Source organism: Dichomitus squalens (assembly GCF_000275845.1).
Source record: "Dichomitus squalens LYAD-421 SS1 unplaced genomic scaffold DICSQscaffold_6, whole genome shotgun sequence".
Lineage (NCBI taxonomy): Eukaryota > Fungi > Basidiomycota > Agaricomycetes > Polyporales > Polyporaceae > Dichomitus > Dichomitus squalens.
In genome coordinates this window covers 1,094,282-1,112,162 of record NW_006766888.1, presented here as the reverse complement: position 1 = coordinate 1,112,162, position 17,881 = coordinate 1,094,282, and the positions used below count along the sequence as shown (strand labels likewise).

The following is a 17,881-nucleotide window of genomic DNA, read 5'->3' as shown; positions in this document are numbered from 1 at the left end:
CGAAGGCAAAACCAATGCGAGAGAGCTTGACGAGTTTCCCCGGGACCACTACCTTCATCATGCCACGATCACTGCGTGCTCTCAGATGCTTCTAACGTGACACCCGAATCTCGCATAGACTGGGCAAAAAGAAGCGTTCATTGCACCCTGACCAATGCGCCCTCGGGAATTCTCGCCCGTCACCGTGTAAGCTTCCTCATCCTCCGAAGGCCAGACGACCCGGTCGCTCCCCAGAAGCCTCCTCACGGATCACCTGTCGGAACGTATCGCAGACTGGTACGTTGCACTTCTGCGGGAGATGGAAGTGGTGCTGAAAATGCGTCCTGCAAGATCGAGTCATACCGCCTGATACATTTATACCGCGGGGATCTCGCTGCTCATCCTCCGCAACCATGTCTGCTGCATCTACCCCATCCCCCACTTCTTCACGCTCCTCTTCTTTATCGTCGGGGCAAGGGCCATGCACGCCTCCCAATATGCATCAAAATACGATTGATCCCGCCGCAAAGTGGCTGGTGCAGAAGTATGGTGGAACAAGTGTGGGGAAGTTTGTGACCAAGATCGCAGAAGACATCTTACCGTTCGTCCGTCATCCCTTGGCCGTTTGCTGTCAGCATAACTTTGTTGGTATGTCAGGGAGTACCTAGATCAACATAAGGTCGCAATTGTGTGCTCGGCCCGCTCGGGGTCAACGAAAGCGCTTGGAACCACGAACCTTCTGCTCAGGGCGGCCGCAGAAGCTTTGCAGCGGTCGGGCAGCGTGTCGGACACGCCAGGAACGATGTCTCCCAGCGGGGTTTTCACAAGACTAACCCAGTATCAGTCACCGTTCGCAAGCCCGGGTCCAGGGAAGGCATCGCCAAAATCGGAGTCGATTGCCCTTGCTCTGGGAATGACTTCCATCACTGAACAACCTCCCTCATTCAATACTACTGTCGACGTGATTCGTTCTGAACACGTCAACGCTGCACGGGCTTCCGTGCGGAATCCTGAGATTTTGAAGGACTTGGAGGCCGAGATAGAGCGAGACTGCGACATCATCAGGTCGTTCCTACATGCAACGCAGGTGTGTAGCCACGTTCAGGTGCCATGCACAACTCCACTCACCTGTAGATTGTCTTCGTTCCATCTGCCTCGGTGTGACGCAAGGTCATCGACGAAATTTCCCCGAGATCGCGGGATAGCATCATTGGTTTCGGTGAACGCCTCGGATGTAAGCTCGTTACGGCGGTACTCCGGGACAGGGCGAGTGATTCTATCGTATTGCTTGGGCGACTGTTCTGACGACTATTCAGAATATTGATGCTGAGTTCGTCAGCCTGGAAAATATCATCCCGCTGTCGGAGGGGGATAATTTCTCAGACTCGGACACCTTACCTCAAGACTTTTACGATCGTGTGGCGGACCTTGTAGCGGAAAGAATCAAGGCATGCGGTAATCGAGTGCCGGTCGTGACAGGTACCGTTCCACACCCGCTGTGTAAGAGGCGCACCCTCATGATTTCCATTAGGTTTCTTTGGCCCTGTGCCTGGGTCTCTGCTTAGACAGGTTGGGCGGGGATACACCGATCTCTTGGCCGCATTGCTAGCGGCCGGCTTGGGTGCCTCAGAGCTGCAAATATGGAAGGAAGTCGATGGCATATTCACTGCGGACCCCCGGAAAGTCCCAACCGCGCGGTTAATCCCGATCATCTCTCCAGAAGAGGCCGCTGAGTTGACGTACTATGGGAGCGAAGTAGTTCATCCATTCACTATGGATCAGGTACGTAACTCTAAGTCTGTCGTTCCAATGGCAAGACTAAAGGCACAACTGTCGGTAGGTCATCCGGCGGAAGATCCCTATTCGTATTAAAAACGTCGAGAACCCCAAGGGCGGCGGAACTGTTATTCACCCCGACCCCGACGTGGACGGGTATGCCTTACTGAACGGCAATGACTCCTGTTCCCCTGTCATTCCCACCACGACCACCGCCGTGTCAAGAGGGCTCACACCCCTGGCATCACCTCCCTTTGACAAGCACGCCCAGGTCCGTCAGCCGACAGCTGTGACGATCAAGGAACACATAATTGTCCTGAACGTCAACTCGAACAGGAAGAACGTCTCGCATGGTTTCCTCGCTACCATCTTCGGCACGCTTGATCGGTACGGTGTGGTGGTCGATCTCATCAGTACAAGTGAGGTGTACGTGTCCATGGCTATCGAGGAAAACCTCGACAAAAAGGTACTCGACCGCGTTGTACGTGAGCTCCAAAAATGTGGTACGGTATGTCTGTGCAGCTCCTTTGCTCTTGCATCTTGCACTTCGTTCAGGCACGTACTCAAGTCAACCCGTCTCGCGGTGCATAGGTCACAGTTGTCCGCGACATGGCTATCCTCTCCCTGGTCGGGAAGTCGATGCGGAATATGATCGGTGTCTCTGGACGCATGTTCACCACGTTGGGTCAGGGCAACGTGAACATCGAGATGATAAGCCAGGGCGCGAACGAGATCAACATCTCGTGCGTCATTGACGGGCGAGACGCCGTCAAGGCCCTCAACCTTATTCATCAGAGCTGTCTGCAGATCAAGCCCGAGGGAGAGCGAGGGAGAGGTACGCACAAAATGCACGTTCGTGCTCATTGGACACATGTGCTGACATCCCTTCTATTGACACCCTTGTTCCTGCAGTGGGGCCTTGGCTGTTCTGAAGCCGGTATCACAATAGAACGGAACGAGGACGCCTAGCCGTCAGCGTCGCACGCTAGGCGGTCGCAGTACTAGTACCGGACCTTATCCTTGCATTACATACTTACGCGGGCTAGATCTAGAGATTCGGTGTGGGGTGTCCAGCAGTCAAAATCAGAACGTATTATACCATAACAGAAGCACATCCGGCGTTCAGCTGCAATCCTGGGTGCGTCTATCATAAGCGCGGCGGCGATTGTGGTTTCTCCAAGGTTTACCGGCGGCTCGCTTCCGGCGCGTTCTTATGACCCTGCAATATGACTCGTGTCTCTGACAGGCCGCATTCCTCGTGGAATTCAAAGAAGGGTCGTTATGTGCTGGTTAGCAGGCTTCTGCGCAGGCCCTTCAACATGCCATGCATCTTTGACGCACAGGTGACAATAAGGATGGTATCTATGGATATTTCTGGGGTACACTGCCGTATGCATCAACTAATGGAGTAGCACTAGGGCTTTTAGTCGTTAAGGCATACTCCTCCTCTGGTTCATTCGATCTATGTTTGCTGGATAGTTTGTTGTTTTTGATGTGCCCTAGATTTCTATGCATGCATTCAGAGAATCACGTCTACCGCAATGCCCACGGCAGCATAAAGCATGTAGCACGCGGCGCAGACTCAATCGCAAATCCCAACCTACAAGTCCCTTCTCACTGAGGCAGACTGTAGCTTGATACGGCTCACTCCCATTCTTCGCTGCAGAGCCTCATATTCTGGGAGTCTGCGCCCATCTGTCGCGTTGATGACGCAGCGCGGCAGAACGTAGTTCCTGCGGGACCGTGGATACGTGCTGTGGTGGGCTAAATGGTCCGTATGTACTGCTAAGTAGCTGCATGCTCATACCTACCATGGCCATTCCAGTAGGTGTTTCGTGTTGCTTGGTGGTATGCCTTGGACCATTCAGCCTACTATCACACTGTTAGCAATATGTCATGGCCTTGTAATGTACCTGGGGCACTTGGCCAAGTTGAACGAGTACACCAAGGCCAAATCTGAAGTAGTGTACATAGAATTGCACCCCGAAGTGTGATATTCATACTATATTCGTACCGCTTGGTGGAGAAGTCCCCATACTGAAGGTACTAAGTCACGTGAGCTCGCAGTATGCGTGGCGATCGAAGCCAAACGCGCTATCATTGCGCCAGGTAGAGTGAAAGAGCCACTATTATAATGGAGATCAGGAAACGTACCTTAATGCTTGCTAGGGTCTCCCTCATTACTGTCATGAAGGGACATTAGAGCAGACGTAACCACCACAACAAGACACTGGTAGTCTTTGTTGGCCTCCCTGTCTGTTTCGATGTCATTCGCCTGAACGTGATGTACTTAACAATTCGTCGTGAATGCGATGCGCAGCCTATGGCCTCATACGAGAACTTGCCTTACCTAGCAACTTCGGGCACGTTGCAGCGCATGCGGATTTGTAAGGGTCCATTTCGGACCGCACAGACGTCTATCAGTTTCATAAGGCGTGTTCAATTCTTGTCGCTCGCTCATTTCCTCGCGCGCTTAACGGGCGCCTGCCTACCTGGATTCAAGGTCAGCTCAAGCGCCTGTAGCACAGCAAGCAGAGGGGGGCAGGCGGCGGGTGCAACATGACCACATGAGGGTCGCGAGCTGGGACTAAGGAGCGCCGCGAAAACTTGACGATTCGAAATCTAGAGAGCTCTATAACTCGAGACGCGGAGTCGTCCCGCAAGGTTTTGGGTCCAATTGCCATCAGGCTTACAGCGGCAACCCCAGGTGAACCGTATGTATGTCGTGCCGAATCTGGTTCGGATTTGGGCGCATTATGTACGATTATTCTCGAGCAACGAGTCTATAACGCTCTCCCGATGTCTCCATCCACTCTCCGGACAGGTTTTCTGGGTATAACAAACCTAGCATAGGACGATCCCGTCGATCTCGCTGCACCCGCTGCCTGCGCACCTCTGCTTGCTTTGCTACAGGCGCTTGAGCTGACCTTGAATCCAGGTAGGCAGGCGCCCGGTAGGCGCGCGAACAAATGAGCGAGCGACAAGAATTGAACACGCCTATAGGCTCTCAACACGCCGAGCCATGTCTACATCCAGACAGAGGACACAGGGCATTGAAGCGCCCTGCTCTATCTGCTGTGGCTTGAAGGGACATCTCGCGATGTGTCGACTGTAAGTGGGTCCGCATGATGGAACCGGATCGGCCTCATGGCGAATGAGAACGCCAACAAGGCGATTGGAAGGCCATAGCAGAGTCTCCGCGGTGCTTCGGTGCCTGACGAACAGGCACGGCCTGCGTGAGGCAGCTTACGGAGAACAAACTTCTGTACCCTGACTGGTGGCGAAGGTGAGGAGGATGCCGGACGCTGGAGGTGGCATGGACGTACATCGTTCTCACATGCACGCTCCGCAGGCCAAGCAATCAGAAGCGATCAGCGGACGGCCAAAGTTGAAAAGCAAGGGTGAGCCTTACTGCGCTTTGCATAAGTAGCTAACAGTGTGGCTGGCGATGATGGGACGGTCGACTGATGGAGGACAGGACGCTCAGCAGCACATTGCGTTTCAGCGTGTAGGCGAAGAGATGGGAGGTGGTGAAGTGCATGTGGTGGTGGGTGAGTGGGAGGCGGTGCATGTGCATGATCGCTGGTCGCCGGGGATGGGAGAAATGATACACCCGGACGAGCCGGCGGGGTCGGAGCGGGTGTTCGGACGCGCTGACGGGCGCCTGGCTGACCGTCGCGAGCTGGACTCGGATTTCCTGCTGAGCGTTCATATGTCTGTCATCTTTTCGCTCTCCGCATCTCCCTCCTCCCTCAAGACCCCCCCGCGTCCGTCCTGGTTTCCCCCACGACCCCCATGCCACCCACCCGCGACCTCTCCGACCGCGATCCGCTCTCTGCCGCACTCAGGCCGCCCATAGACGAGTCCGAGGAGGAGAAGACGTCCCGTCTGGCCGAGGAGGAGGCTGCAAAGCGCGTCAGTTTGGCCATAGACGAGTCTATCCGCATCGAGAAGCAGCAGCGCAAGAAACAGAAGCTTGTCCGTCTCCTCCTCCTCGGCCAGAGCGAGTCAGGTCCGTTTCATGTGCCTCGACGCGTCCCTGTACCTGCATATCAATCCATACATTTTCAGGCAAATCGACTACCCTTCGCCGTGAGTCAGTTTGATATGTTGTGGACGGGCTGCATTTCTGGGCGCGCATAGAAGACCAGGAGATCGACGACTTCGCGCGGGGTCGTAGAACTTCTTCACTTTCCACAGACCCCATCGGCCCGTGTCGACCCAAGCGAAGCCAGCCCCCGACGCCCGTGCCTTATGTCCCCGGTCGATGAGCGGCGCTCGGCGTTCCACACCAATTGGTGCACATTTTCTGTTTCGACGCGCTAACCGTCTTGGTAGAATTCCAGAGATTATATACCCCCAACGCCTTCCGCGAGGAACGTGTCCTATGGCGTGCCGTAATTCAACTCAACATCGTCCGATCCATACACACTCTCTTGGATACGCTCAACGATATCCGGCGACGCGACGTTTATCCCTCCACCCCATACACCTCTGATCCCGACTCGGATTCAGAGTCTGAGAGCCATGTCCAACTACCCACACACCTTGAAGACCTGCGCAGACGACTACACCCCCTCCGGCACATAGAGTCGCTCCTCATCGCGAAGCTTGTACCACCAAACGAGCATGAGGCTACGACTCTTGGCTACGGCGGCAGCAATAGCGTGAACGGCAACGTCGGTCCCCCTTGGAATAGCCGCCAATTCGCCCATTCGTCTCAACATAAGGAAATCTTCGTCCGCCCAGGAGCAGCGTGGAAATTGCGCAGTCACGGTCGGCCTCAGTCCGCGGGCACGACAGGACAAGAGACCGTGGACGAGTCGCAGGCCGTCCTCCACCACTGCAGGACAGATATCGTCACTTTGTGGAATGACCCTGTGGTTCGCCAGATTCTGCGAAGACGAAAGATACGGCTGGAGGAAAGCCCCGGATTGTGAGCATTTGCCCCCAGCATCGATGACCATACATGAGCGCTTACATTCGGCAGCTACCTGAACGACTTGGACAGAGTCACCTCATTACAGTACTTCCCTTCCGACGGTTGGTTGCGCAAGGCTGTCCATCCGCGTCACACGCTCACGTAACTTCACAGACGACGTGCTGAAAGCGCGCTTGAAGACCGTGGGGGTATCGGAATACAGCTTCCACATGGAAGCGGGTGATGAACGGGGTACGGAATGGCGAATCATTGACGTGGGCGGGTCACGTTCACAGGTCAGGAAGCGTTTCCCCCCTTCCCTGTGGTATGTTGCTGACGTGCGTCACCTCAGCGGCGTGAGTTAAATCAACTTCCGGTATTCTGTAGGCCACAGCTGACAGACTAAATCTCAGCTACATGGGTACCATTCTTCGATGATGGTGAGCATCATGCTTCTGATACGCACGCATTCAGCCTCATGTTCGATATTTAACCGAACACAGTGAATGGTGAGTTTTCATGATCATGGCATGACGTTCATCCACGAATTCATAGCGATATAGCGATCATCTTCTTGGCACCTATATCCGCTTTCGATCAGGTACTTGTTGAGGACCGGAGCGTAAACCGGCTAGTGCGTAGGCCCTTTCCTTCCCAATGTGCGTCTTCTGACCATCGTGATGTAGGAGGATAGTGTCCTCCTGTGGAAAGAGGTCTGCTCGAACAAGCTACTTGCTAAGGTCGATCTAGTGCTGTTCCTGAACAAGTGCGATATCCTGGAATCGAAGCTGAAGTCTGGCGTCCGACTGCAAAAGTATGTGCGCAGCTTCGGAGATCGGGCGAACGACCCCGAGGTTGCGCAGAAGTGTGGGTATATGCACACAATCTCTCTTGCGGCGACGTTGATGGGATGTCCTACAGACTTCAAGAGCAAGTTCAGCGCCATCCACCGTGAACATTCGCCGATTCCGCGGAAATTTTACGGGTTCTGCACCTCCGTCACCGTGCGTGGGATCAGGCATTCAATTCCGTTTCTAAGCTCACGTTATTTCGTGCTGTCAGGACACAACTACCACAGGCGGCATCATTGCCTCGGGTATGTTCACATCCGTGAGATTCCTTGGGAAGTCGGAACATCTCCGCTGACTATGATTTCCTGGTGGCAGTCAAAGATATGGTCCTACGCGAGCATCTTCGTGCATCCAAGCTCCTCTGACCGCACAGCGTTCGCAATTATGACTCATTCCAGCGCGCTGGACTGTCATTGGTGGTCGCACTAATGCCGGTGCTCGGATGCTCGCCTGTCAGAGAACACGAGTGCCAGATATGCCCACTCCCGTCGCGACTGCTCGAAGGTCTAACTTAGTTCCTGTTCGCGTTACCTGGACCGCCCTCCGCGTACCTCAAACTCAATCTGTCAGCGTTAATCCCCCTTCCCCAGTTGTCACCCATGCACCCACAAAACGCTGCTGTGTCTGGTTCCTGTGCCTTACGCCCTGCCACCCGCGAGGTACCCCTGTACTCGGTACCTGCGCTCCAATGGAGTATCTCTGGAACGCGTGCCCGTGTAGGGCGCGCGGATTTCCTATACTCGTCCAGCTGGTCGGCGCCAGGTACCCTCCCGTAATTCTCAAGTCGCCGCGTCCTACCTGTCGCGGACCACGCTTCAGCCTGGACTTTGAACCGGAGCATCCCGAAACCCCTGGCCACCATGTGCGCTCCGCGCATCTTCCCAAGTCCCTCTACCCGCGGGTCCAACTCGAAAACTGAGCTTTGCCCTCGCGCAAGAGCAATAATGACGATTCTTCATGCCCCCTCCACGTTCCGACACTAAGACGCTGTATCTTATCATATATCGTCTTACAATGCACTGTCGATTTTATCTTTCCCTGATATAAGTTATCTTTGCTTTGCTCACTCTGCTGCATATATTGCTTACTTACTGCCTTCCATATCTGCATTCGATACGATACCTTTTGGGAGAGACCATCTGACTCCCTCGCATTGTTCAGATGTTTCTTGCATAGCACATATCCGTTGCGCATCGCTATTGGCTTTGCCCCACCAGTACATCGTTTCGCATATTGACATCACACTGGATGGGTCGTGGATTTCTTGTCCGCAGTGTAATACATATTCCGTCCTCATCACAGCACGAGCGTCCGTTCACTCACTGCGCATTTGCATCTTGTAGGCAGCTTCAGCATGGAACAATATGACTTACCGTACATTACGCCGTGTTGTAACGTCTGTGCATCTGATCCTGATCAGGCACGGAATAGCATTCTATATCGATTGGTACCCTCCGTGCTCTCAGGCCGCCAAACCATCTACCTAAAGCACATTGTGGGTGGGCGGAAGTGGGTGAGTTCTTATTTCGAACCCCTCTTGTCTTTTGCGATCTTTCGGATGTTCTGATGCTGTCTCTAACATCCTACCGTGACTCTCCCGAGACCGCATACGCTCGCGCCCGTGCGTCTTCACTGGAGGCTTCGTGGGCTCCGTTCAACGCTAGACGCACGACAGATCACGCACAACATCCGATGATTCGGGGCCGCCCGCGATCTGCGCCCTCCATGGAGACGCTGCGCGTCGCACGATCTGGAACAGCGCACAGCTTGTATTTGTATGTACGTCGCGCCCGTACTACTCGGACCCCGCACGTCGTGTTCAAGATTGTTCGAGAGTGGGCGCAGCCGGCATTCAGTGTTCCAACCGACTGTGCCTGGCAGCCGTGAATCGCGGAAGCGAAGGACGTCTCCCAGGGTGCGCATCTCGCACACACAGCAACTCTCAGCGGGGCATGACTGTGAGACATCGCTTTACGAGCTCAGCGGCATGTCAAAGTCCGATGCAGAAGAGGTCCCGGCGTCTCGCAGCAGTCAGTGCCCAGTCGAGTCTTGTGAATGATCCATCCTTGTCGGAATGTCTCATATATGCGCCATAGGTTCTGGTGCACAGGCACAGCATTGGCTCACGTGCTGCGCTGGTTGGACGTCCCGCGCATATCGCGAGTTGTGTCTCAAGGTTTGTCCGATTTACGACCTTGTCACGCGGTCGAACCCGGTTCCGGGAATATCGGTGCGTGGACATTGAGAAGTTCCATGTTTCGTCTTCGTACATGCCCTTGTCTTCGAGATCCGCGATTCTGACGGGTCGGGTTGACATTCAGTGACAGGAAACTGAGATGCAGGGAGCCTCGACGGATTGGCAGCCCAAGGAACGATTATCAATGCACATACCGCCCGGCTGAAGCCAGAGCAACGAGTTACTAGTAGTCCGTGCATGTGGTCCGGTCAATGGACAATGCCGTCGCGGCTCGAACAAGTGCCGCATCCGTCATGTCTCGAGGGGAGATGTCAACAACATTCACTAGAAGAAGCGGTACGAATCGTGAGTACCCAGACGCATAGTGGTGTTTACTCGCAACAGATAGTGCGGCCTAGTAGGCATATAAGCGACAGCTTCTCGACCGTGTATCCCAGAGGGTCGAGTAACTGTAACCCACGACAATAGGCGTCCAGCGTTGGAAGCATATAATTCATGGTACCATTGAGAACTAGCGAAGACAGCCACTAAGGCCGTCGTGGCCTTGGTAAGATTGCATCGCGCTGATATCGACTCTAGCAGTATGCCCACGCGTGTACTAGTACAAAGGCCTCACGAATATGGGCTAAGGCATAAGAGCGTACGTAAGTCTGAGAAGGACCTGATGGTCATCTTTGCCATACTGACTGTAGAATGTCAGCTGCAGTGACTACTTACTGCATACGCCGCCACAGATATCTACTTGACCTTGGCGGCAGTACAGCGGTGCGAAGCCGAAAGCCATAAGCCCCATCGATACCACAGCCGAAAGAAAGTAGCGATATACAAGCGACAGGTTCCCGCGACGAGTTTCCCAGATGAGGCTCCAATTGCCCCGTGTGATTGGTACAAAAACCGTCTAGGTCAATTCCTGGTTAGAAGCCAGTGTATGTCATTCGCACAGCCAATGGGTCCCGGAGCATGAGCGTAACGGGGGAAATGCTTCCGTGAAGGCAGGCCCGGAAATACCGAAGGGCACGGTAATGGTGGGCCCATCCCTTTCTAGTGGCAAGTCAGTAGATCTAACGATGCTGCATTGCAAGGCTGTGTATTGCCTGCCAGTGGGCGAATGACATGGTGACATCTGCAGCACTATTACGATCTCCTACGGAGCATTGAGGGTCGCCTTCGCAACATTACCTGGCAAGCGTCATACATAGGAGCGCATGACTCGCGGGTTGCAGCCAGGCACACGCGTCCTTCTCAGCTAGTCTCGTTTCAGTATGGACATCTCGTGTCGAAGCCGTCCAGAATTCGGGCAAGCATAAGGTTCTTCTGAACCGCGAAAGCCGATATCGCAAGTCATATGATGGAGGAAATCACTGGAGTTGTTTGTTCGACTCGTCAATCAAACACGATCGTGCAACTACCCCTTACTGTAGGTGCTTGTTGGTCCGGTTTTTAGGAACTGTCGGGACGTGAATCGCCACCCTGGTCTCAGCGCAGTGAGGGCCGGGGTCGCGATAGCGGAATGCGGGAAATGGGGTGCGTTATGCAGGTCGCAGACATGCTCCGCACGGTTTCAGCGCCACTCTGTTGTGTACCGAAACTACCTAGCCCGATACCAGTATTGGTGCACTGCGAGGAGCGTTGTTTACGTCTTGACCCGGGTGTAGTGCTACTATTGCCGAGTCTTGCGACTAGTATAAGTTTGGGAAGGTAGACCCGAGCTAGTGCTTCCCCCAATATTGTGAAGTTCTTACATGATACAAGGGACCATGCACAACCGTCTTCTCTCTCGCTCATGTGAGGCTAGTATGATATACGGGCGCGACGAGCTGATGCAGGGTGCGAGATAAGGAGACAGAGTTGACAGTTGAGGCGGCGAAAGTGCGTCGAACCATTTGCAGGGCGTCTTGTAGCAGAGATAAGAGGGTGGCCTGACCGCGGAAGGGCTGGCGAAGGTTGAATGGAGGTAGAGCAGCCTGATGGACGCCACATTTGGGGACCCGCGCGATTGGGTAAGGCATAATGGTGTGAAGGATGGACAATCAATTTGCATGTCAGGAGATAAAGCTTACGCACGTTGACCGCTATCCTGTAGGCTGACGAGCGATCTGTTGCGCTGCGGTCGTCCAGCATAGAGCGTCAGATGCATGCGTTTGACATTTCAGTCGAAACATACGAGTATGACAGGTACTTACCTATGGCGGGAGATATCAGATGGCACGATATAGGCCTCATTGGGACCGGCTGTGCTTACCGTGATATGGTCGCTATCATAGGCTACACTCAGACTTGCCACCTTTGAAGGGTACCTGTGTATCATGCGTGACGAGTGTAGTGGTGGCGGGAGCTATTCAGCGTGCGGCGGGTATCCCTCGGCTGATCGGATTCAGTGCGAGGTTGACATGCTGCATGGAAATGAGGTCTCGTGCAAGTGAGTACGGCACTACCAGGGCTCCGTCTGCTCCGCCTTCAAGTCGAGGCGGGCTATTGCCGCGGAGATTGACAGGTTCTTGCGCTGTTAAATATTTTCCGGGCACTCCTTCTTGCGCAAGCCACGGAGGGGTCTCCACTGACGATTGTTCTGCAAACACAGATGGGCTGAGTTGACTTCATCAGTCGGCCGGACGTAAGTCGGAGAGCTAAAATGTTGATTGCAGGCTGGCGGCCTCACAAGGCATGGCGCCCGTCCGGAGAGGTTAGCGCCGGAGGATGGAACGATCTCCGTCGGAAGTTGGCACGGAACAAGGAATGGGACACAGACGTGCGTCAGGACAAAACCTACAATCCGGTAATCTCCAGCCTTTCCAGGCCGTGGACGATCGGACCTCCCGTGGAGGTGGTCTGACCTGCAGAAATGGAGACGGAGGTTCAGATAGGACCGGAAACAATATGCTGGAGACAATAGTCGGTAGTCAGATGTCGGCGAGGTCTACCATTCAACAGGCGGGTGAGATAGGGGGCTGGCGGGGCTGCTGTGGCCGACACTATCAGGCGCAAAGAGCAAGGGCTCCTGAAGAGGGATGGCGGCTCGCATATTTGAGGCTTTGAGAACCGGAGCGGAGGATGGCATATAAGCGCTGGCGGCCTCGCCGTGAGCGCTAGCCGGATGATCTGGACGGGAAGGTACGATACCATATATAGAAGGGAGTTGATGAGTTATTAGCCGGACGAATAATTGGGCAACCGATCGTTCCACCAGCTCTCCCCCATCCCCATCTCTTTCCCCAGGGCCCCGCTCTCCCTCGCCCTCGTCGCTCGTGTCGACGCCGTCTTCATCGACAACCTCTCCGCAGGCGCGCTCATCCGCGCCCGCACCAAAGGCCCCGCCGCCATAGACGAACTCTAGACCGCAGTCGGTGCAGGTCGTCTGCAAGGTATGTGCGAACGCGCTCCACGTATTCCTCTCGTACCATTACCCGCTCCATAATCTTCTAACTATGTCTCCATATGTCCACTGCAGCTCACGCAACGCCTGCTAATTCCACTCCATAGACCTACTTATTCCCTCCATTTATTGGGCCGAACTGCGTTTCGTCTTCCCTCCCACACTTCTACTACTTGCTCTCCCACCCGTTTCCCAATATGCGCGCCGTCTTACGACCGCTGTCCACCCACACCGTCTTCTCCCCCATTGAGACGTGTGTCTCCGTCTTTGTCCTCGCGACTCTCGCATACTTCCACATCCTCTCTGGCATTAAGCACTCTTCCTTCTTCGCCTCGTCGCAACCGCCTGCCCTGCGCCCGACATACGCGCGGCTTACCGACGGTGAATGGGTTGCTGTGTCTCGACACGACTGGACGGAGGCCTGGAAGCATCCGGGTGGTAGCATTAACGCATTGGAGTTGCAGCAGGTCATCTTCACCCTAGATGACAACGCACAGGCAGTGAGTGCTTCATATCCCCACTGCGCCATCATGCATAGCTTCTTCGGCCCAAATGTCCTCATCCTCCCATCCCTCGCACCCCTGTCTCCGTGAAGCTGCGTGGTGCTTCACATTTCAGTTGGTCGTTCTGGTGTGCTAACAAGCTGTTATAGTCTGCTCCCCTGGACGCTTCTTCTATCGCGCAGTATCTTGTAACAGAGCTCCCCGGTCCCTCTGGCAAGCCGTACTCGTCCATCTGCCACCACTCAAACTCTTCCGAGTCTGCGTGCTTCGTCAATGTCTCGGAGCCCGGGTCGTCTCCTGTTCTTACCCTTTCCTTCAAGCCTGGAACTCGGGAGGATTGGCTCAGCGTGCTCAGGAACGAGAAGTCGATCACGGTTGATGGAGTCAAGTATGATGTTGATGCTGGTCAGGAGAGCATCAGGGAGATGAAGAGCAGCAAGTGGGTCGCATACGCGCTCAGCGCGCTCGTCTTGCGCTTCTGGGAGCTCACCAAGGTACGTTGAATATCGCCTCTACGGAGGTGTCACGTGCTGAGCTTCGCAATAGAAAGCGGACTCGCTGGACATTCTAGTCGTGCTAACGGGTTACATCCTGATGCATCTGACCTTCTTGAGGCTGTTCCTGTCTTCGCGTGCATTGGGTTCGAACTTCTGGCTGTCCACTGGCATCTTCTCATCCGCCATCATTTCGTTCCTCTTTACCCTTCCTCTATGCCGATCATTGGACATCCCGCTTGATCCCATCGCGCTGACCGAAGCCTTACCTTTCTTGGTCTGCACCGTTGGATTCGATAAGCCTCTGCGTCTTGCGCGTGCAGTGATGGCGCACCCCCACATGCTCAAGCCCCAAGAAGACGGTCGCATGAAAACAGCCGGCGACGTCATCCTCGAAGCGCTCGATCGTGTCGGCAACGTCATTCTCCGGGACTATGCTCTGGAAATCGCCGTCCTCTTTGTTGGTGTCAATAGCCGCGTTGGGGGCCTGAAGGAGTTCTGCGCCGTCGCCGCCGTTTCCCTTGCCATGGATTGCGTGATGACTTTCACACTGTACACGGCAGTGTTGACCATCATGGTGGAGGTGTGTCTTGTTCGCATTGCCTTCTCCTTTCCCTTATCGGCTGGCGCCGTTATTGCCGTTTACGTGAATACGACACGTGATCGCCCGCTCCATCATCAATCCTGGAGGAACTTCTCGCTGACCTTGACATTACAGGTTCGTCGCATCAAGAAGGTCCGCGATATGTCAAAGTCCCGGTCTCGTTCTGGCTCCATCACTGCCATCACGGCCAACGGCACGGCAGTCCGCAGTGTTCTGTCACGTACCAGCAGCAAGCAGAACCTCGTAGCTCAGGAGGCTCCGAAGAACTTGCGCGAGCGAGTTACGGATTCTGCGATTGGCGTCAAGGGCTCATTCCTGAAGGATGGTGGCAAATTGCAGGAAGCTGAGGAGAACCCTATGGCAAGGCTCAAGCTGCTCCTGGTTCGTCGCATAGTTGTCTGCTCGACCTTCAGCTGCTGACATAAAGCTGCATTGCAGATTGCTTCCTTCCTGACTCTCCACATACTAAACTTCTGCACTACCCTCACCCCTGCCACCGCGAACGCACGTCATCAGAGACATCCGCTTGCGACTGCTCCCGAAGTTGTCACTTCTCGGCGTGTCGACATCACCAGCCCTGCCATCGCGAGCGTTCTCTCTACCCTTGTCGTCTCTGAGAGCGCCTCATATCTAGTCGAGGGCACGGAGCCGGTCGAACTCATCGTCAAAGTCGCTCCCCCGGTCTATGTTCGTGCCATTCCCACCGCTGCTCCCCGTACTGCGAAGCCCAACACTGGCGAGGCGTTCGAGGACTTCATGTCCTCATGGAGCTCGCTTGTCGGTGATCCCGTCGTCTCGAAGTGGATTGTCGCGCTCCTCGCGGTTAGCGTTGCGCTCAACGGTTACCTGCTGAAGGGCATCGCTGCTGGTTCTGGTCTCGCGGCTATGCGTGCGGTGCGCGACCGGGGCGTCAGATTCCGCTCACGCGCCCGTTCCATCGTCAAAATTGCGGACGAACCTGAGGAGGAGCACTCGCCGGCCCCTGTGATGATCATGGCCAGCGTCGCTCCCGTCATTGAGGCCTCAGCACCTGTCCCAGTTCCGGAGCCCGAGCCTGCCCCCGTTCCTCGCCTCCCGATGTCTGTGCTCAGTCGCCCGCTCAATTTGGAGACAGTCGACAAGAAGCTCCAAGACGCCCTTCCTATCCGGTCGCCCGCTCCCTTCGAGCCCATCACGCCCCAGACCCCTGAGGTCGAGCCTGATCAGGTCGAGGTCCGCTCTCTCGCTGAGTGTGTCGACATCTTTGAGAATGGCCCCCGCCCTGTTTCAGTGGCGCTCAAGACGCTCAACGATGAGGAAGTTATCCTTCTGTGTCAGACTGGCAAGATTGCGGCCTACGCTTTGGAGAAGATGCTCGGCGACTTCGATCGCGCCGTCCGCATCCGTCGCGCCCTCATCTGTAAGTCACGCTTCGCGTGTATCTGTGCCTGGCAGTGGGGCTGATTGACGCGTTTTAGCTCGTGCTTCGCGGACGAAGACACTCGAGAACTCGGCCATCCCGATGAAAGGCTACGATTACTCTCGCGTCATGGGAGCGTGTTGCGAGAACGTCATCGGCTACATGCCCCTTCCTCTCGGTATCGCCGGCCCGCTCAAGATCGATGGTCTCATGTATCCCATTCCGATGGCCACCGCTGAGGGTACTCTCGTTGCATCCACGTCTCGTGGCTGCAAGGCTCTCAACGCTGGCGGAGGTGTGACGACCGTTCTCACTGCCGACGGTATGACCCGTGGTCCCGCCATCGACTTCCCGTCAATCGTCCGCGCCGCTGAGGCGAAAGCATGGATTGAATCTGAGGACGGCTACGCGACTGTGAAGGAGGCCTTCGAGTCGACGTCCCGTTTCGCCAAACTCCAGAAGATCAAGTGCGCTCTCGCGGGCCGCACGCTGTTTGTCCGCTTCGCGACTCGCACTGGTGATGCGATGGGCATGAACATGATCTCGAAGGCGACGGAGAAGGCGCTCGAGGTTCTCAGCCATGAGTTCCCTGAGATGATCGTCCTTGCGCTTTCGGGCAACTACTGCACGGATAAGAAGCCGGCTGCCATCAACTGGATCGAGGGGCGTGGCAAGAGCATAGTCGCGGAGGCGGTCATTCCCGGCAAGGTTGTCAAGAGCGTGCTCAAGACCACCGTCGAGAGCTTGTGCAACGTGAACACGAAGAAGAACCTCATCGGAAGCGCGATGGCGGGCTCTGTCGGTGGCTTCAATGCGCACGCAGCAAACATCCTCACCGCTGTGTTCCTTGCGACTGGTCAAGACCCCGCGCAGAACGTGGAGAGCTCGAATTGTATGACCCTCATGGAGCCGTAAGTATTTTTTGTCTGTAAAGCGTTCGACTTCGACGTTGACCATGCTCCGCAGAACAAATGGTGGCGAGGACTTACTCGTGACCATCACCATGCCCTGTATCGAGGTCGGCACTGTCGGTGGTGGCACTATCCTCGAGCCCCAAGGTGCTGTGCTGGACCTGCTCGGCGTGCGTGGCGCACACCCGACCAACCCTGGACAGAACGCGCAGCAGCTCGCTCGCATCGTCGCGTCCGCGGTCATGGCTGGGGAGCTCTCGCTCATATCTGCACTTGCCGCCGGCCACCTTGTTCGCGCACACCTTGCACACAACCGCTCGCAGCTCAACACTCCCCTGCCCTCGCGGCCACACACGCCGGGCCCCGAAGAGGCCAAGTTCCAGCTACCGACCCCGAGCGAGAGCGACAGGTCAGTGGCGTCGCAAGCGCAAGGGTACGTTGTTGAGGCGAAGTGACCGCCCTATCGCCATCGTCTGGTCTCTTGGTTGTTAGCTTGTTGTATGGTCGTCTTTGCATGCTTTGCTCGGAGGAGGGGAACATGGTCACAACAAACATTTCCTGTCTATGTATTGATATCCATCACACCACGTCCTTTTTCGCACGTCACTTAGTGTTTATTCCTTGCTCCCATTTGACTACCGCCCACTACAATCGCACACAAATTCGTTACCCCATACGCACTGTCACATAGTCGGTACTTACTATCCCTTGTACTACTTCTTGCACCATGAATGCAATGCATAGATTTGCTCGTTGAAAGCGAGTACAATGTCTACTCGAGCGTGCCAGCATATTTTTTGGCGAAGCCTTTGTTCGCTTTGCATTGTGCGCGCACGTCTCCAAGATGAGCAGAGCCCAATGTGATGTTCTATA

The 17,881-nt window shown here is 55.2% G+C and overlaps 3 protein-coding genes across 3 annotated transcripts; all 3 read left to right on the top strand.

Moving 5' to 3' along the window:
• Positions 1–61: 61 nt before the first annotated feature.
• On the top strand, positions 62–2,860 carry DICSQDRAFT_82388 (aspartate kinase). Its single transcript, XM_007363537.1, has 9 exons — positions 62–276; positions 331–580; positions 637–1,066; positions 1,150–1,245; positions 1,296–1,458; positions 1,511–1,761; positions 1,820–2,263; positions 2,347–2,590; positions 2,668–2,860. The coding sequence occupies exons 2-9, from the start codon at positions 393–395 to the stop codon at positions 2,685–2,687; spliced, it is 1,836 nt and encodes a 611-aa protein (XP_007363599.1). The 5' UTR covers positions 62–276; positions 331–392; the 3' UTR covers positions 2,688–2,860.
• Positions 2,861–5,508: 2,648 nt separating this feature from the next.
• Positions 5,509–8,980, top strand: DICSQDRAFT_82386 (G-alpha-domain-containing protein). The gene is made up of 13 exons (XM_007363536.1): positions 5,509–5,767; positions 5,827–5,847; positions 6,094–6,691; positions 6,746–6,798; positions 6,851–6,972; positions 7,029–7,032; positions 7,090–7,116; positions 7,180–7,185; positions 7,240–7,310; positions 7,363–7,543; positions 7,598–7,680; positions 7,739–7,772; positions 7,843–8,980. Exons 1-13 carry the CDS (start codon positions 5,551–5,553, stop codon positions 7,890–7,892), a joined length of 1,467 nt encoding a protein of 488 aa, XP_007363598.1. The 5' UTR covers positions 5,509–5,550; the 3' UTR covers positions 7,893–8,980.
• Positions 8,981–12,957: 3,977 nt separating this feature from the next.
• DICSQDRAFT_102019 (3-hydroxy-3-methylglutaryl-coenzyme A reductase) lies at positions 12,958–17,758 on the top strand. Its single transcript, XM_007363535.1, has 8 exons — positions 12,958–13,086; positions 13,173–13,597; positions 13,750–14,094; positions 14,147–14,677; positions 14,813–15,079; positions 15,137–16,097; positions 16,156–17,008; positions 17,064–17,758. The coding sequence occupies exons 2-8, from the start codon at positions 13,295–13,297 to the stop codon at positions 17,461–17,463; spliced, it is 3,660 nt and encodes a 1,219-aa protein (XP_007363597.1). The 5' UTR covers positions 12,958–13,086; positions 13,173–13,294; the 3' UTR covers positions 17,464–17,758.
• The last annotated feature ends 123 nt before the right edge of the window (positions 17,759–17,881 follow it).

Coding starts and splice junctions, on each gene's coding strand:
- DICSQDRAFT_102019 (XM_007363535.1), top strand. CDS start 13,295: ATGCGCGCCGTCTTACGACCGCTGTCCACCCACACCGTCTTCTCCCCC. Junction 15,080..15,136: donor CAAGGCTCAAGCTGCTCCTG/GTTCGTCGCATA, acceptor GCTGCATTGCAG/ATTGCTTCCTTCCTGACTCT. Junction 17,009..17,063: donor TGTATGACCCTCATGGAGCC/GTAAGTATTTTT, acceptor CATGCTCCGCAG/AACAAATGGTGGCGAGGACT.
- DICSQDRAFT_82388 (XM_007363537.1), top strand. CDS start 393: ATGTCTGCTGCATCTACCCCATCCCCCACTTCTTCACGCTCCTCTTCT. Junction 1,067..1,149: donor CGTTCCTACATGCAACGCAG/GTGTGTAGCCAC, acceptor GTGTGACGCAAG/GTCATCGACGAAATTTCCCC. Junction 2,591..2,667: donor CGAGGGAGAGCGAGGGAGAG/GTACGCACAAAA, acceptor TTGTTCCTGCAG/TGGGGCCTTGGCTGTTCTGA.
- DICSQDRAFT_82386 (XM_007363536.1), top strand. CDS start 5,551: ATGCCACCCACCCGCGACCTCTCCGACCGCGATCCGCTCTCTGCCGCA. Junction 7,681..7,738: donor GGTTCTGCACCTCCGTCACC/GTGCGTGGGATC, acceptor TCGTGCTGTCAG/GACACAACTACCACAGGCGG. Junction 7,773..7,842: donor AGGCGGCATCATTGCCTCGG/GTATGTTCACAT, acceptor TCCTGGTGGCAG/TCAAAGATATGGTCCTACGC.